Genomic DNA, 17,618 nt, shown 5'->3' with positions numbered 1-17,618 from the left:
ATGGAGGAATCTCACCATTCCCTGAGCTTATGGGACTACATTATATTTGCCGGTTTGTTCATGATTTCCTGTGGAATCGGTTTGTTTTTTGCTATCCGAGAAAGAAAAACTCAAAATACAAAAGAATATTTAATGGGAGGACGAAAAATGCATGCGGTCCCAGTTGCCTTTTCTCTTACTGCGGGGTATATATCAGCTATAACCAGTAAGTTATTAGAGTAGGCTAAACCAGGCCGGAAAATTTGCTTGTGTTAAAATGATTTGTTTGCTAGTTATTGGAACACCCGCTGAATTCTACATGTATGGAACAATGTTTTGGTTCTTCTGCATTTCTTACCTCACAATGGCAGTTATTTCGTCAGAAATCTACATTCCATTGTTTTATCGTTTGAAAATAACTAGCACCTATGAGGTAACCTTCAGAGATTCACAAGGTTGTTCAGAAAGCTGCGCAAAATTTCGATTCAGACCGATTTAAGAAAATGAATGCATTTGAAGCTACGATAAGCAAATCAATGAAAATAAAAGATGCCAGTTGACAAGTGAATACACACTTATTCTTTTTTTGACAAAATATATTTGTTTATAATTGCTTGGTATAATTGGTAAAATATGTTTACCATTATTGCATTCGAAATTTATTTTTTCAATCTATAATTTATTAGTAAAATGTTCGAAAGCTAAAAATGTTTGTTTTTCTGTGGCGCCCAATTTAATGGTTGCCAAAAGCCCTCGAACACTGCACTAACGGCTAGTCACGAAAAACCCTAGTTTAGACGCGTTTGAGCACTGCTGTCTTTATTTAAAAACACTATATAAAATTCTACAATATTGGCAAAGTCACTGCCCTGCACAAAAACGAACACAAGTTAACAGTCCGACAGCCGGGGAAGAACTCCTGGTCACAACACGTGGCCCGCAAAACGACTCGAAAACACTCGAAAAAGGGATAGCGACAAAACTAGTAAAATAAACAAGGAAACCAATAAGTCACGTGGTCAAAACGCACCGGTCAATTATCGATGCCCTAGCGGCTTACTTTAGAAGGTACACCTGCTGGGATTGTAGCCGGAATGCTGCGAAAGGCAACGGCAGGGGAGGAGTTAAAGCAAGGTGCAGTGAACACAAGGTGTGCCATGGGTTAAATTCCCGTATAAATGAAAACAATGCACAGGGAAGCAATCGAACAGTTACAAGATAAACGTGAACTAAACAAACAGATGTGAATGCGATTAAGTGAAAAACATGAAAAACACATCGTGAAATTAAGGTAATAACTTCCGTTTTAGGAAAATAAGCACATACACAGAAAACAAACTTAATAAATCGACAAAACAAGACAGTACACCGGTGGTGGCTAACGTGAAACAAGGTGACACAACACAACGCAAAAATTACGGTAACATTTCTTTAAAAAAGTAAAAAAACACACATCTATGTTATGGAAAATTTAAGTCTTCCCCTTTTTTCTTTTCAGTACTTGGAAATGCGGTTCAACCGAAGTGTACGAAGTCTTTCCACTGCAATTTTTATTATCAACCAAGTCATGTACTGTGGAATTGTAATTTACGCTCCCGCTCTGGCCTTAAATGAAGGTAATGAAACTGATTATGCATCAAAGATTACGTTACTTTTTTTCTATGTCCTTTGCAGTTTTCTGATTTATATTTTTTTCATCACGATCATTTAACCTCTCACAAAGTTTGGGTGAGATCTCTATGTGCTGGTCATTGTTTACTTTTTTTGATCAACTGGCACCCTCTAATGTTTACGCATTATGAAAATCATAACGTTAGGTTTCATGACTTCCTTTCATAACAAAATCTGAACACTGATATTTCTATACTTTTATCAGTACGTGCTTTTTTGTCATATAAACACTGACATGAAGCATGTTATTTGTTAATGAATTAGCGGTCTATTGCGTAAATACTATTTTTTAACTTTTATTATTTTTTAACTTGCTTTCGTGCTTTTACTTTCAGTTTATACATGTCGTTAAATGTATTTGCGTATGGTCTTTCATGAACACCTGCAAAACACAAACCTAACTTATCACTCACTTGTATTTATTTCCAGTAACCGGTCTTAACTTGTGGGTCTCGGTTTTGTTGACTGGGTCGGTTTGCACTTTGTACACAACTCTTGGTGGCCTAAAGGCCGTTGTATGGACGGATGTGTTTCAGTGTATTGTTATGTTCGCCGGGTTCATCGCCATCATCGCCGTGGGAAGCAGCAGAGTTGGTGGAATCAAGCGTGTGTTCAGTATAGCAAATCAACGAGGAAGAATTGACTTCAACCAGTGAGTAAAAATAAAAAGCCGTTTTTTGTTTGTTAAATATTGTGACATAAACACACTTGTTTTATAAGTTTCCAGTGTTTGCAGCTCTACCCAAGTAGCTGAGTTGAGATGAGTTTACTTCCCTCGGGGAAAAAATCGTAGTAACACAATTGCACTAAACCATTCACCTTGCCGGAGATAGCTGCGCAACTAACTTCTAAATGTGTCATGTGACTAAAACGTGCTTGGACTTGGCCACACCTTCTTCTAAAAGTGCATTTTCTATGTATTAGTGCAGTAATCTGTTAGATCCGACTTAGTTTGAATGTTTGTGTGTTAACTAAATGTCAGCAAGTTTACAACTATGTTAATGACTAGCCATGTGGAGCGTTTCTGGTGACTTTTGTTTGTTATGTTTATTTGAATAAGACGATAAAACCAACTCCATAATGTCAAACACCTAGGTACTGTGAACTTCAGAAATCTGAACTGCCTTAACTGTCTCAGTTTCCTCTTTTCTGTATAGTTTTGACATCTACCGTGGCGCAATTGAACTGTTTTGGATCTTGGACACGAACTTTATTTGTTGTCATTCGCTGAATTCGTGCACTATTCTTGCACCTTCATCGCCATAATGAAAACTGCACTGAAAACCACAGTTTGTGCAGTCTAGAGGGCAATTGTGAATTACTGACTCATTGTACCGATGATGGTACCAAGGAAGTCATTAGCCTTGGTTAGCTTAGAGTGAGCTTAGGCCGTGACTAGTCCTAAAATTTTGAACGTCACACAAATGTCCAGTTTAACATTTATCACTTAGTCAACGATCTAGTTTAAATGTATGCATGTGTATCTCAGTTACATGTGCAGTAATTCCGATTGTCGAATAAAACATCAGCTTTTTTCACAAAAAAGGGTTTTGGTGTTTGATAAAAACAATGCACACTGTTTCGACCTATAAGGTCGCTTCTTCATTTAACTTGTCACTTAACTTAAGTTTATATAGGCGAAGTTGTATCTATTCAGAAACCAAGGCTGCCAGACTACGTTTTTTTGTGAAGCGGTGAGTGCATCGCATGATTATACAGACATACAGACATGTCTTTGTTTGTTTGGCAGTTTTGAAATTGATCCCCGTATACGACACACGTTCTGGTCAACCTTATTCGGAGGTACTTTCTACTGGACATCGTCATATACAACAACACATACTGTGGTTCAACGTTACCTGTGCTGCAAAACCGAACGACATGCGAAGTTGTAAGATGAACTAAAAACGTATCACTACTAAAATAAATTGATTTGCCTAGCAGTTTGAACCGTTTGCCACAATTAAAATTTTTGTGCAACAAAAGTGTAACCTTGTCACTGCATGTTTGCCGTTATAGGTTTAATACATGTTGTTAAATGTGATTTTTATGTGAGAGTTTATTTCGCCGTGTGAAGCATACCGTCGTAGCACATTTTAGCTAACTACAAAGCCGGAAAAAACTGTGCAACAAGAACTTTGTTTAATACAAACTTTATGTGACAAGAACCAACATTAATGGGTGAGTTTGGCGCGTTAGGACATTTGGACTGGGAGCAACGTTGGTAAAACCAGTCAAGTTTGTATCAAAACAACATTTGTTGTGCCTAACTACCTTTAAACTTTTCCAGAGCGGTTTATCTGAACAGCGTTGGCATGGTAGCCATTGTGACGTTGGCGGGTTGGGCGGGCATCACAATGTTCGCTTATTACGCTGAATGCGACCCTTTCACCGCTGGTTGGGTTCGCGCCGCAGATCAACTCGCCCCCTACTTCGTCATGGAAATCTTACACCAATTTCCGGGATTGCCAGGAGTTTATCTCTGTAGCGCCTTTAGTGGTACACTAAGGTAAGATAACCGACACACGTAAACTAAGTTGATACCTAAAGTTGTCCTCACAGGAAATAGTTTAGACAAGTGTGGTCCAAGACTAAAGACAATAAAAGGCCACATTAAGGTTTTGCAAACACTTGGCGGCCGCAAAGGAGAAGTTCTGTTGCATTAAAGGACTGGATTTGCAGTTCAAATCAACTTCAAGTTAAAAAACCCGAACATTATTACAACACAGAACATCCGCTAGCACCCATCAGTTAAGCCTCTTTGAAAGCTTTTGCAAGTAATGATACGTTTTAAGTCACGGGTTACACATTTGGGGTGAATTTAACAAACACAACCACGTACGGCAGTTCAAAGAATAAGTTTTAGCAACCAAACAAAAAACACGCACTTTATCCGGACAGGGGACCACTACAGCAAGCTAAAATGTGGCACTGGGTTCAAAAATTTGACAAAAAATACTTATTTCTTCTTGGTGTTTAAGAGGCAGGAATCGAGGCAGCAAGTTGGTGTGGTAAAGAATAGAAAAAGTAAAAAATATTATTAGGCTTAAATGTAGTTTCTGATCCTAACATTATATGTTTCCTTCCAGTACAGTTTCCTCTGGCATCAACGCAATGGCGGCTACAACTCTTGAAGATTTTATGAAGCCCAACACGTCGTTGCCACAACATAAGGAAGTTTGGGTTTCTAAAGTACGTTAAATAAAACTTTGTACTAAAACTAACAAGTAAGAAACCATGACAAACTACAATGTTCAAAACAATCATATAAAGATAAAAGAGTTCAGAACCAGATTTCATTTAAACCCTGAAACGTGCCAAAAAAGTACATTTTCGCTATACCTTAAATTAGTTTCTTTTTAAGTTTGGGTATTGACTTGACTTGATTGGTGTAATATGTTTGCAAAATGAATTATTTTTTGCGCGTAACCAAACATTGCACTATACAAAGGTTGTAGTGGTTTCTAAGTAACATTTTGCCATTATGATGTCTTTCTCAAATGCGCATTTTGATTGACGGGAATTTTAATAAGGTGAGAACTCAGAACAGAAAAGTTTGTTAAATGCCGATGAATTGCGCAAAAAGCATTAAAGAATATTTAAAAACAAAATTTAGGAAAAACGCTAACAGTCAGGGCTTTTCGGGTTTGGGTTCCTAGTCTTACGTTTAGTTTCTAACCCAATCCAGGTCTCACAGTTAATAATAAAAAATAAGAAATAAACGCAAGCACGTGACAGACCAACGAAAACACGAGTGATTGGGCCTTTAATCTTTGAGCAGGTGCCTGTAGCACGCTGGAAGCATCACGTCTGTTTTGATGTTCATTGTGTTGCCCCTTTGGTAAATATTCCATGGCTCAAGAAATAGTCTTTTCCTGTAGTCAGGCACCCGGGTCACAACAGACGCCGCATTGAAATCTATACAGTGGCCTTGTAATACCGCGTGATTGGAAATGGCCGACTTCTTCGCGTCGCAGTTGGCTACACGTCGGAATAAAAATACATTTGCCAGAAGAGCTCTATAAACGTGAGTTCTAATGTTAGTAGTCCCACCTTAATTAGCCGGCTGTAAACAGCAACCAAAATTGCGGCAATTTCTTAAGTGCGGTATGTTCTGATAAACTCTTTACAAACAACATTTCCAAATCTATATTTATTGATTTTTTAGATCCTGGTTGTGCTATATGGGTGCGCGTGTCTCGGAATGGTGGCTTTCGCTGCCAATATGGGTGGCGTTCTGATGGCAGCTATTAGCGTTAACGGAATTATCCTTGGACCCACCTTGGCACTGTTCACAATGGGATGGGGATTCCCCTGGGTCAATTCAACGGTATGTCGAAAAAAAAGTAACTTTCGAGTCTCGTAGGCCCCTTTAAAACAATGTTCAATATTTTCAATGTAAAACCTGTGCCCCTTTACCAAAAATGTATGTAGCAAACTTAATCTATCTGGATAAATTTTTGCTAAAAATAACTTCAATATGGACAAATAGTGTGGGAAACAGTCGATCAAATTAGGAAATTCAATCATTTGCAACACACAATTAATTCTGAGCATTATAAAAGAAAATGGCCTTTTGATTATTGGTAGAGGTTTATAGTAAGTCCGTGGCTCCCCAAAACACAACTCGTGCCCCCTGGGGGTCACGGGCCTTGGTTGAGAGACACTGGTCTAAACGTTATGTTTATTTAACGTTTTCATGTTAAAGCAGGGGTCACCAAACTTTTTTCACTGCGGGCCGGATAAGTTTAATAATAATTTGCGCCGGCCGGACAGTTTAAATGCCCCCCCCACTTAGCCATCAAGGCGATTTTGATAGGGGAGTCAAGATATGGTCTTTCTATACTCCCATTAAAAAACTGGTGATGCGACTATTAAATTGTATAGTTAGTCTCATCTTACAAGCAATGCTTGTATATTACGTCATAAGTGACCTAAGAAAGCAATTGTTTGCGCACAATTGACACTTGTAGTCTTGTTTGTGACGTAACAAACTGGTTTTGGGTCAATCCTGGGCGTTGTAATCCTAAAAACAAGGCCGGATCCGTAGTTTGGTGACCCCTGTGTTAAAGTAAGATAAAGTGGACCAAACAGTTCTATAGAATGCCTTATCGGCGGTAATACGTTCTTTCTGTGCCAATTTTTTAAATTAAGGAACAATTTATTTTTTGCCAGAATCAATTTGCTGGTGGTTATGTAAACGTTGGTATCAGAGTTACAAGCGTGTCCGAAGCCATAACTTTTTCAAGAAACTCAAATTAGCGAAGGAAGAAAGACCAATTCGGTAGACAGCACAGAGCAGCAAATTTTATGGAATATACGGGTGTATAATACAATTCAATACACCTTTCACGCGTCCACATTCGCGCAAAGTACGTTAAATTATAAATATGACTTAATAGACTTCAAGCCAGAATCTAGCCTGTTCTTGTAAAATATTATGCCTAAACCCCAGCGGAACACAACCCGAAAACTCTGACTTTGACCTTTGGCGGGGACAGTATTTTTTGTGTTACAGGGCGCGCTATTCGGGGTGATTGTTGGACTTATATTAACCATTTGGTGCATGATTGGAAAATTTGTTTACCCAGTTCCCAGTCGGTATCTCAGAAAAATGGATTTAACAACTCAAGGCTGCGAATTTAGCAATGTTACAATCCCTTCCGTCACCGTGAGCAACATGGACAAGATATTAGGTAGGATATCAAGTTGTAATGTCAAATAATCATATAATGCCAGTTTGTTATATATTTCAGAAAGTACAGCATCAACACAGCTTGAGGAACGTCCACCCATGACCGAATTCTACTCCCTGTCTTATGCTTATTATCCGTGCCTAGGGTTCTTTGTTACTCTGCTTGTTGGGAATCTGGTTTCATTTATTACAGGTGAACTTTTCTTGTAGGATTCAAAATAAGTTTAATGAGTTAAATAGAGTAGTGGGTTGTGGTGTATTTTTTAGCTAAAGGGTTTTGGGCCGAAAGTTGTTACGATACTTTTGTCGATTGTATTTGTTGTGATTCTGTGGATTACGTTTGTTTACTTGCATAACTGGTAATTAACTTATCGTACGGATTTCAGGTTTCCAAAAAGCAACCGAGCTTCCGCATGGTGTCACTGTCGCTTGTTTCGACCACCCATTGTTTCGATGGCTTTCAGAAAAGGTAAAGTATGACATCATAGCACCGACTGCAAAACAAATTGTATGTTGCCACATTGTGATGTAACAGGTACGTCGACCTTTTCGTTATGGAATCGATTACTCGGAGGATTCGAAAGAAGTCGAAAATGAAGAAAATATATCACTCGATTTGAAAGTTGACGTCAAAAACAAAACAGATTCTGTTGATGACGTCACAGACAAAAAGCGTTTGGTCGATAACGCAGTGTGAATTTTTCTCACATTATCACATCATATAAAAACAATATTTTGTATATCAACTGAACTCAAATTTGTATATTAACCAGTATGATAGAATTGGTCGACAATCGACATCAAGAGAGTTTTGATTCTGCACCAAATAGTGAAGGACGAGAATGCATTTCTAACTGCAATGTTATTTTGAACGGCAATGCATTGTGTCAAATTATTTTCCATGCTATAGAAAATTCCTTCACAGCGGTAAAAAACAAAAAGAAACAACTAACTTATGTCATATATATTAAGTATATATCTGTCTAAAAAATAACTGGAACAATAGGAACTTTTATTATTCCCAGCGGCATCTGTTTAATTTACAAACAGAGAGATAGTTTTTTTTAAAGTTTGCTTTGTTATTTTACCAAAACAAAAGCTTTAAAAATCAGTTTAAATTTGTTCAAAGCAACTAAGCTTTTGCAATTACATCAAATTATTTCACTATTCTGACAATCTCACAAAATGTCCACCAGTTTGGTGATTTGAATCGCTAGTAAAAACAAGGTTATTTTAACAGATGTTACAACTGTATCACTGTGTTTGTTAGATATCAGTGTGTGGAATAAATGAATTTTAAGTTACTAAATGAATGATTCTACCATCAATATGCCACAAATTATGCAGATGTTAAGATGTACACAATGTTTCTTGTTTCAGAAGAGCTTTTTCCAACGTATGTGTTGTGTTGTTGTATATTTACTTTTGTTACCGCATCATTTATTGCTGTAACCGTAACGTTAGCGTCATTTATATTATTCTATGCCTGATTTATTTAGATTGCGTCTTACCGCATTTCACTATGTGTGACCTTTTTGCTTTATTCGAATTACAGCGCGGCCGCGTGAGTGACACAACAATATTTTTTGTTTTCACGGGGTTTGAACCCAGGACATTCCGGGGACGAATCCCGATCAGGTTTTTTTTATGTCTGCATGTGGGCGCGCCAGACCATTCCGTCAAGTTCCTGCTTATGATGCTTAGTTTTGGGCAAGAACTTGGCCGAATGGCCTGGCGCGCCTGACCCATATACAGACTTAAAAACCTGTTTGGAATTCGTCCCCGGTAGGTTTCTGGGTTCGAACCCCGCAAAAAAAAAATTTTGCTTAGTTTTGATAAAAAAAACAACAACAACGGAATGTTAGTTGTTTGCGGCACCATCCGAGAGTTTCCCGAAAGGTTTTTCCTCGGTAGACGTAGAAAACCTCCATATGCAGCGGCCTCTCTACATATTTTTGTTTTAACTAACGGGTATTCGCAACAAAAATCTTAAAAAACATTATTATTTGCTTTCAAGGTTTCATAATGTTATTTGTTTTTACAATTTTGTTTACCTTGCTACGAGTATGTTTTCACCAAATGTGGCGGTATTATGTAAAACAGGCGTCTCCAAAGATGAGAGAGCCATTTTGAATTTGTAAGATCGATAATCATGATTTTGTCTCAACGAAGCATTTGTCTTCGCATCCCGATCAATTCCTAATTTGTTTTCCGCTGCAGCTATTGAGACAACAATCAGATGCAAATAGAAGGGTGCTATTTCAAAATCCAATTAGCTTGTCGTGAGGCAGGCCCACTTACATGTGTCTTCTTCTAGAAAGAAACATTTACAGCAAGCGATACACCGCAAAGATGCTCAACGGTGTTGCCTGGTCTCCGGTGGTGCGATTGGCCCGCGCTATGCATTTTAAGTGTACTGCCAACCTTTTTACTTTAACGGCCTAATAAACTTCATTTTTTACTTTCATTTTATTAAAAAAATAATTTGTTCCTTTTTTACTGATAAAGTTGTATGTCTCACAAACTTGCTTGCCGCATGACCCTTGCTGTTTTATATTATTGCTCCCATTCTTACAAAAAATAAGAAAAGTTTCCTGCTTGTTTTACAAAACCAATTAAACACAACTGTGGGTCGCAACGCGTTTAATCTTGATCCACCAAATGTGCCAGATAATTTTTGCGCCCCATAACATCTTACTTTGCGCATCTATTTCCAGCTTGGTGATTGTTTAGCGCAGTGGTTCCCAACCAGGGCCCTTGGCCCCCCAAGGGGGCCACGAGGTGTGGTCCGGGGGGCCATGGGTGTAGATTCACCAGAAACACCCAATAAAAACCATTTTCTTTTTAACATTTTTTCCCAATTTAATCGACTACTTCACATACTATTTGTCTATAGTGAGGTTCTTTTACAATTACAGATTCTTATTTACGATACTGGACGTGTTTAAAGCCGAAATTAGTGCCAAATTTCAACACGAGATTGCCTTTTACATTTTTAGGGGGGCCACAGGTCCTGTAGGGTTACTTGAGGGGGGCCATGAAGCCCAAAAGTTACTTTTAAGGGGCCACGGTCCACGAAAGGTTGGGAACCACTGGTTTAGCGCAATTGTGTCGCTATGTGTTCTTTCACCAAGCGAAATAAAGAGAGCGCATCGTATGGTCTGAAAGCACAGTGATGTAACCCCCACGATTCTAATTGCACACAAGGTTTGTATATGATACTTTATGCTAGCATTATATGTTGTAATAGTATTGGACACTATTAATCTTCTTTTAAGTATAACAATACTTTTTACTTTCAAACAATAACCCATATAAAAGCTTGTTTGAGCGACGTATGTTTTGTCGTACATTTTCAGAAAAGAATTAGGGTCAAGAAAATACCCATACCTTAGGTTATGTTGGCGTCAAAGCGCAAAAGTTCGCCAGCAGATTTTGCTCATTTGATTGTTTGAATTATACGCACATCTTGGTATGGCTGTCATTTTATATTGTATGTAGTTTTAAATGAGATAATTTTTAGGAAGTATGCTGCTTGGTGAATGCTATATGGGTCCTGGACTGTAAAACTGACGCTCTGATCAACTGGTGATTATATTTTGTAAATAATTGACATAAAAATGAAAATGGAAATAGATAGAGACATACTAAGAGTAAATACAACATGCCACAAAACAGTTTATTATTAAAGACTTAAGACATAATGAGACCAGAGGCACAACAATTAATGAGATTGTTTTAGTGCTAGGGGCTTGTGCAGACAAAACGCAATGCCGTTACGTGGGTAATAAAAGTGTAACCGCTCGAATTAATTGCTTTGTGTGTTGAGTAAGTCTTCCACGCTGTTGTGGTCATTTTTCGATATGCAAAGTTATTTTCCAGATTACACTGACCCACACATACTTCGCAAGCATAATTCTGCTGATATATGTGTCGTTTTTTTGCTGACATGTGTCGTAAGTAGATGTACATGGCCACACGCAGCTACAAAGTAGTATTAGCAAGCAGATCATCGAAAGGGTTTCCTACTTGACAAGTGCTGCAATTGCAGAACTGAACGTTTGAATCTGGCTATGTTTGCATATGTGACTGGAACATGTTTCAATTTTTTCCGCAAAGTTTACCGCAAACACTAGTCTGCAAGTTTACTGCGAGCATAAAAACCTTGATAAGACTGGTCTGCAACATACTTTACTTTGCTGTTTTTTCTTTGGTGTTTTAAAATCAACATTGCAAATAGTAGGCGTTATAGTAAAATGGATAGGAAGCCCCTTGTAAGAGAGAGTTCTGTTAAAAAAATTAGCTTGCGATTTTAAGTTTGGTTTTCTTCAAAAAGTTGTGACAAGGTGTAAAACAGATAATACCTGACGACCTCCGTAAATTTCACAAATGAACAAATGTTTTCTCTTAAAAAAAGCGTTTGAGAGTTTTTCAGCGCTGAAAAACAGCTTGGGCAGTAATAGGCTTGTTTTATCTAAATCTTGTTCCTATTGATGTAAACTTTAAATGTTTTGCAGGTGTGCATTGTATGGTAAATTTTAGTGTAAAATTACCAAATTTGCTTGCGTAGGTATCGAATTTCTTACTAACTTTGGCACAGCTTGGGTGTAAAAATGGAGGAATCACATCATTCACTCAGCTTATGGGACTACATTATTTTTGCCGGATTGTTCATGATTTCCTGTGGAATCGGTTTGTTTTTTGCTATCCGAGAAAGAAAAACTCAAAATACAAAAGAATATTTAATGGGAGGACGAAAAATGCATGCGGTACCAGTTGCCTTTTCTCTTACTGCGGGGTATATGTCGGCTATAACCAGTAAGTTATTAGAGTAGGCTAAACCTGGCCAGAAAATTTGCTTGTGTTAAAATGATTTGTTTGCTAGTTATCGGAACACCCGCTGAGTTCTACATGTACGGGACAATGTTTTGGTTCTTCTGCATTTCTTACCTCACAATGGCAGTTATTTCGTCAGAAATCTACATTCCATTGTTTTATCGTTTGAAAATAACTAGCACCTATGAGGTAACATGTAGACGTCAACCAATTACACAAGAAAATTGTGCAAAATTTCGCTTCAGACCAGACTCAGAAAACGATTGTTTTTGAAGCTACGATAATCAAATCAATGTAAATAACAGATACCAATTGGTACAATTAACTTATTGGTTTATATTTGTCAAGTATAATTAGTAAAATAAGTTTACAATCATTACCTTCGAAATCTATGTTTCAATTTATCATCAACTAATAAAGGCTATGAAATTATTCATTGGTAAAATATTGTGAGTTTGTTACAAATGGTTATTAAATAAAGCGAAAAAACAACATCTATGTTGTGGAGAGTTTAGGTCTCTACTTTTTTCTTTTCAGTATTTGGAAATGCGGTTCAACCGGAGTGTACGAAGTCTTTCCACTGCAATTTTTATTATCAACCAAGTCATGTACTGTGGAATTGTAATTTACGCTCCGGCCCTGGCCTTGAACGAAGGTAAAAAAAAACTGAATAGATAATGCATTAATGATTGAATTGCCCTTTTTCTGTGTCGTTTGCAGTTTTCAGATCACATATTTTTTCATCACGATCATTTAACCTCTCTCGATGTTGCATTGGGTTTTCTATTTTCTGGTCTTTTTTACTTTTCCCTTTTTTTGACCAACTGGCACCTTTCTATGTTTGTCACACCCAGTCGCGTTTCTTTTCGCGTTGCTCGCTTTTCTTTCGTAAATTTAAACTTCTCGGATATGCCACATCGCGAATTGGTGCGCCTACTAAAAATCAAAATCATTAACAGCTGAAGACAGATATTTCTACACTTTTATCAGCAGTGTTCCCTTAAAATTTTATTGGTGTGCGATGGTGTAAAAAAGAAAGTGCTTTTACTTTGGTCTTTCATGAACACGTACAAAACATAAACCCAACATATCACTCACTCTTATTTAGTGGTTCTGGACACTGGCACAAACTTAAGTTATCATGCATTTACTCTTACTTGTTTCCAGTAACTGGTCTCAACCTGTGGGTCTCCGTTTTACTGACTGGGTCGGTTTGTACATTGTACACAACTCTTGGTGGTCTAAAGGCAGTTGTATGGACGGATGTGTTTCAGTGTATTGTTATGTTTGCCGGATTCATCGCCATCATCGCCGTAGGAAGCAGTCGAGTTGGTGGAATCAAGCGAGTGTTCAGTATCGCAAATCAGCGAGGAAGAATTGACTTCAACCAGTGAGTAAATTACTTGGGAAATTGTTTTTTATTCTTGACTTGCGAAACCACGCCTACATTTGAACACTAGTCAATAATAGCCTAGCTTTTTTTGCATGAATTCTACTGATAAAAAAGCCGTCAAACAAAACGTTTTATAGTTGTTGAATAGTGCGACATTATAACATCTTTATTCTATGAATAGTTAAAATATATGCATAAGTTTTCAGTCACATGTGAAAAATCAGTCTTTTTTTAGTTTGTTGGGAGTGACAAGCTGAAAAACCTGAATTTTACTTGTTTTCATGTAATAAGTTGGCAAAGTTGTATTCAGAAACGAATGCCGCCAGCATGCCACGCTTTTTGTAAAGCACTTGTCGCATCATTACCTATATACAGACATGTCTATATTTGTTTGACAGTTTTGAAATTGATCCGCGTATTCGGCACACGTTCTGGTCAACCTTATTCGGAGGTACTTTTTACTGGACATCGACATATACAACAACTCACACCGTGGTTCAACGTTACCTGTGCTGCAAAACCGAACGACATGCAAAGTTGTAAGATGAAGTAAAAACGTACCATTGCTAAAACAAATAGATTTTTCTAAAAGTTTCAACATAGGAACCACTTAATTTGGTATCAAAACAAGAGCATTTGTGGCAATTTTTAGGGCGGTTTATCTGAACAGCGTTGGCATGGTAGGGATTGTGACGTTGGCCGGTTGGGCGGGAATCACAATGTTCGCTTATTACGCCGAATGTGACCCATTTACCGCGGGTTGGGTTCAAGCCGCCGATCAACTCGCCCCCTACTTCGTCATGGAAATCTTACACCAATTTCCGGGATTGCCAGGAGTTTATCTCTGTAGCGCCTTTAGTGGTACACTAAGGTAAGACTGTCGTAAATCATAAACTTTTAGTTGATACCTAAAGTTGTCCACACAGGAAAATTAGTTTAGACAAGAGTGGTCCAAGACTAAAGAAAACAAAGGGCTACATTAGGGTTTTTGGCTGGCCGCAAAGGAGAAGTTCTGTTGCATCAAAGGACTGGATTTGCTGTTTAAGTTTTAAAACCCAAACATTATTACCACACAGCACATCCGCTAGCACCCACCAGTTAAGCCTCTTTGAAAGCTTTTGCAAGTAATGATACGTTTTAAGTCACGGTTTAGACACTTTGCCTGAATTTATCAAATACAACCACGTACGGCAGTCCAAAGACTGAATAAAAATTCTACCAAGAAACACCTACTTTTTATCTGATACGGACCAGCAAATACAGCAGGTCAAAACAATGAAAGTGTGTTTAAAAATTGCCAAAATTTTTGGCTTAATAAGGAAAAGTAACCTTCTTCTCTGTGACAGAGGCTAGTGTTAGGGTAACAAAAAGGGTTAAGAACTTGTTATTGGACTTAGATGTATTTTGTGATACCAACGTTATCTATTTGCTTGCAGTACAGTATCCTCAGGCATCAACGCAATGGCGGCTACAACACTTGAAGATATTATCAAGCCCAACACGTCACTGCCACAACACAAGGAAGTTTGGGTTTCTAAAGTACGTTAAATAAACTTTGTACTAAAACCAGCGATTAAAAAACCATGACAAACCACAATGTTCAAACCGATTATTTAAAAAAAAGAGTTCGGAACGAGATTTTATTTAAACTCTAAAACGTGTATATTTTTGTAAACCGAAATATATTTTCGCTATGCCTTACATTAGTTTTTTTTTAGGTTTGCGTATAATTGACCTTACTACACTGCTGGTGTAATGTGTTTGCGAAGTGAACCATTTTTTATGCGCGTAACCAAACATTGAACGATAAAATGTTTGTAATGGTTGTTACGCAACATTTTGCCATTGTGATGTCCCTATTCGATTATATTTTGGCATTTTATAAGTTATAACAAAAAATCTAGTAAAGTGAAAACTCACACAAAAAGTTTGCCGATGGATAGTGTAAAAAGAATTAAAGAATATTTAAAAAATGCGGCAATTTCTCAAGTTTGGTATGTTCTGATAAACTCTTTTCAAACAACATTTCCCAAACCATTCTTTGTTGACTATTCAGATCCTGGTTGTGTTATACGGGTGCGCGTGCCTCGGAATGGTGGCGCTCGCCTCCAATATGGGTGGCGTTCTGATAGCAGCTATTAGTATTAACGGAATAATACTTGGACCCACTCTGGCACTGTTCACAATGGGATGGGGATTTCCCTGGGTCAATTCAACGGTATGTCGAAAATAACTTATGTGACAGAAGGTATGTAGGATTAAGATAAGTAAAGAGCGTATTTATTTCCCTCCATCACATCGACAGCCTTTATTTGACATTTTTTTTACACTTTTTATGTACTAACTATGTTGTCCGCATTGAGAACTTACAAAAAAAAAACGTCTAAACACTCTGCTTATTCAAAAATTTCATGATAAAGAAAATAAAGTGGACCGAACAGTTCTAGCCTTATCGACGGAAATAAGATTCTTTAAGTTTTTAACAGAACGATTCTTTTTTTGTCATAATCTATTTTGTTTAAACTAATGGTTTGAAAAACGTAGGTATCAGAGTTAAAAACGCCCCAAAACCAATATTGTTTTAATATAGTCAAAATGTACATGTTTAGACGACAATGCACCTTCGCGCAAAAAATAAACTTCAAAGTATACTTAAAAAGTTGGAATTCAGAATATAGTCCAATTTTTGAAAAAATCTTATACCTCAGTATTTTTTCTTTGTGTTGCAGGGCGCGTTATTCGGGACGGTTGTTGGACTTATATCAACCATTTGGTGCGTGATTGGAAAATTTGTTTACCCAGTTCCCAGTCAGTATCTCAGAAAAATGGATTTAACAACTCAAGGCTGCGAATTCAGCAATGTTACGATCCCTTACGTCACCGCGAGTAACATAGACAACATAATAGGTAGGATATCGACTTTTGGCGTCAAAAAATTAATTTTGTAATGCCACTTTGTTATACGTTATAGAAAGTACAGCAACAATGCAGTTTGTAGAACGTCCACCCATAGCCGAATTCTACTCGTTGTCTTACGCTTATTATCCGTGCCTAGGGTTCTTCGTTACCCTGCTTTTTGGGAATGTGGTTTCATTTATATCAGGTGAACTTGATTTCTTGTAGGATATATATAACTTTAATGAGTAGTGTGTGGTGGCGTGTTTCTAGCTTTCATTTAACCAATAGAATTTTGGTCCGAAAGTTGATGCGATACTTTTGTCGTTTTTTGTTGTTGTGTCTCTGTGGATTACTTTTGTTTACTTGCTTGCATAACTGTCAATTAGCATATCGTACGAATTTCAGGTTTCCAGAAAACAAACGAGCTTCCGCATGGTGTCACAGTCGCCTGTTTCGACCACCCATTGTTTCGCTGGCTCCCAGAAAAGGTGAAGTATGACGCCATAGCACCGACTGCAAAACATATTGTAGATTACTGTATTGTGACGTAACAGGTACGTCGATATTTTCGTTACGGAATTGATTACTCCATGGATTCAAAAGACGCCGAAAGCGAAGAAAATATGTCACTCGATTTAAAAGTTGACGTCAAAAACTAAACGGATTCCGTTGATGACGTCATAGACAAAACGCGTTTTGTCGATAACGCGTTGTGAATTATTTGCACATTATCACATGAAATAAAAACAATTTGTACTTCAATATTCTTACTCTTGAGCAAATGAAAAATTTGTATATAGACCAGTATGATGGAAGTTATCGACAATCGACATCAAGTGAGTTTCGATTGCCCCAAATACTGAAGAACAACAATGTATTTTTTGTTGCAATATTATTTTCAACGGCAAAGCATTGTGTTAAATTTTTTTTTATGCAATGAAATTCATCACAGTTGTAAAAAAACGAAATGTAACAACTAACTTAGCAAAAGACAATCACTATAGCAGCCAATTAATGTTTTTTTGCCAGTAATAACGTTTATTTAAAACAAATAAAATTGGTACAGATTTAGGCTGCGAAGAATAATTAGCAATAATTTTAACTATAGCACACAGAGAGTAATTCATGTGAAAAATAAATTAACAC

At 37.4% G+C, this 17,618-nt stretch overlaps 2 protein-coding genes across 2 annotated transcripts; both read left to right on the top strand.

The window, feature by feature from the left end:
* LOC145223597 (sodium-coupled monocarboxylate transporter 1-like) lies at positions 1–8,042 on the top strand. The gene is made up of 13 exons (XM_080090029.1): positions 1–205; positions 273–412; positions 1,478–1,595; positions 2,080–2,302; positions 3,401–3,541; positions 3,941–4,159; positions 4,740–4,842; positions 5,819–5,980; positions 7,169–7,315; positions 7,347–7,388; positions 7,427–7,538; positions 7,732–7,814; positions 7,881–8,042. Exons 1-13 carry the CDS (start codon positions 1–3, stop codon positions 8,040–8,042), a joined length of 1,857 nt encoding a protein of 618 aa, XP_079946155.1.
* A 3,916-nt stretch (positions 8,043–11,958) lies between these two features.
* LOC145223487 (sodium-coupled monocarboxylate transporter 1-like) lies at positions 11,959–17,131 on the top strand. The gene is made up of 12 exons (XM_080089934.1): positions 11,959–12,163; positions 12,231–12,370; positions 12,719–12,836; positions 13,349–13,571; positions 13,973–14,113; positions 14,227–14,445; positions 15,011–15,113; positions 15,631–15,792; positions 16,304–16,460; positions 16,546–16,677; positions 16,878–16,960; positions 17,027–17,131. The coding sequence occupies exons 1-12, from the start codon at positions 11,959–11,961 to the stop codon at positions 17,129–17,131; spliced, it is 1,788 nt and encodes a 595-aa protein (XP_079946060.1).
* The last annotated feature ends 487 nt before the right edge of the window (positions 17,132–17,618 follow it).

Source organism: Phallusia mammillata, chromosome 1, assembly GCF_965637545.1.
Source record: "Phallusia mammillata chromosome 1, kaPhaMamm4.hap1.1, whole genome shotgun sequence".
Classification (NCBI taxonomy): domain Eukaryota; kingdom Metazoa; phylum Chordata; class Ascidiacea; order Phlebobranchia; family Ascidiidae; genus Phallusia; species Phallusia mammillata.
This window is presented reverse-complemented; position numbering and strand designations above follow the sequence as displayed.

Bases quoted from the DNA above. Each gene is read 5' to 3' on its own strand.
- LOC145223597 (XM_080090029.1), top strand. From the start codon at position 1: ATGGAGGAATCTCACCATTCCCTGAGCTTATGGGACTACATTATATTT. The intron at 4,843-5,818 runs GTACGTTAAATA...TTGATTTTTTAG, and splicing joins AGGAAGTTTGGGTTTCTAAA to ATCCTGGTTGTGCTATATGG. The intron at 7,539-7,731 runs GTGAACTTTTCT...TACGGATTTCAG, and splicing joins TCTGGTTTCATTTATTACAG to GTTTCCAAAAAGCAACCGAG.
- LOC145223487 (XM_080089934.1), top strand. From the start codon at position 11,959: ATGGAGGAATCACATCATTCACTCAGCTTATGGGACTACATTATTTTT. The intron at 12,837-13,348 runs GTAAAAAAAAAC...ACTTGTTTCCAG, and splicing joins GGCCCTGGCCTTGAACGAAG to TAACTGGTCTCAACCTGTGG. The intron at 16,678-16,877 runs GTGAACTTGATT...TACGAATTTCAG, and splicing joins TGTGGTTTCATTTATATCAG to GTTTCCAGAAAACAAACGAG.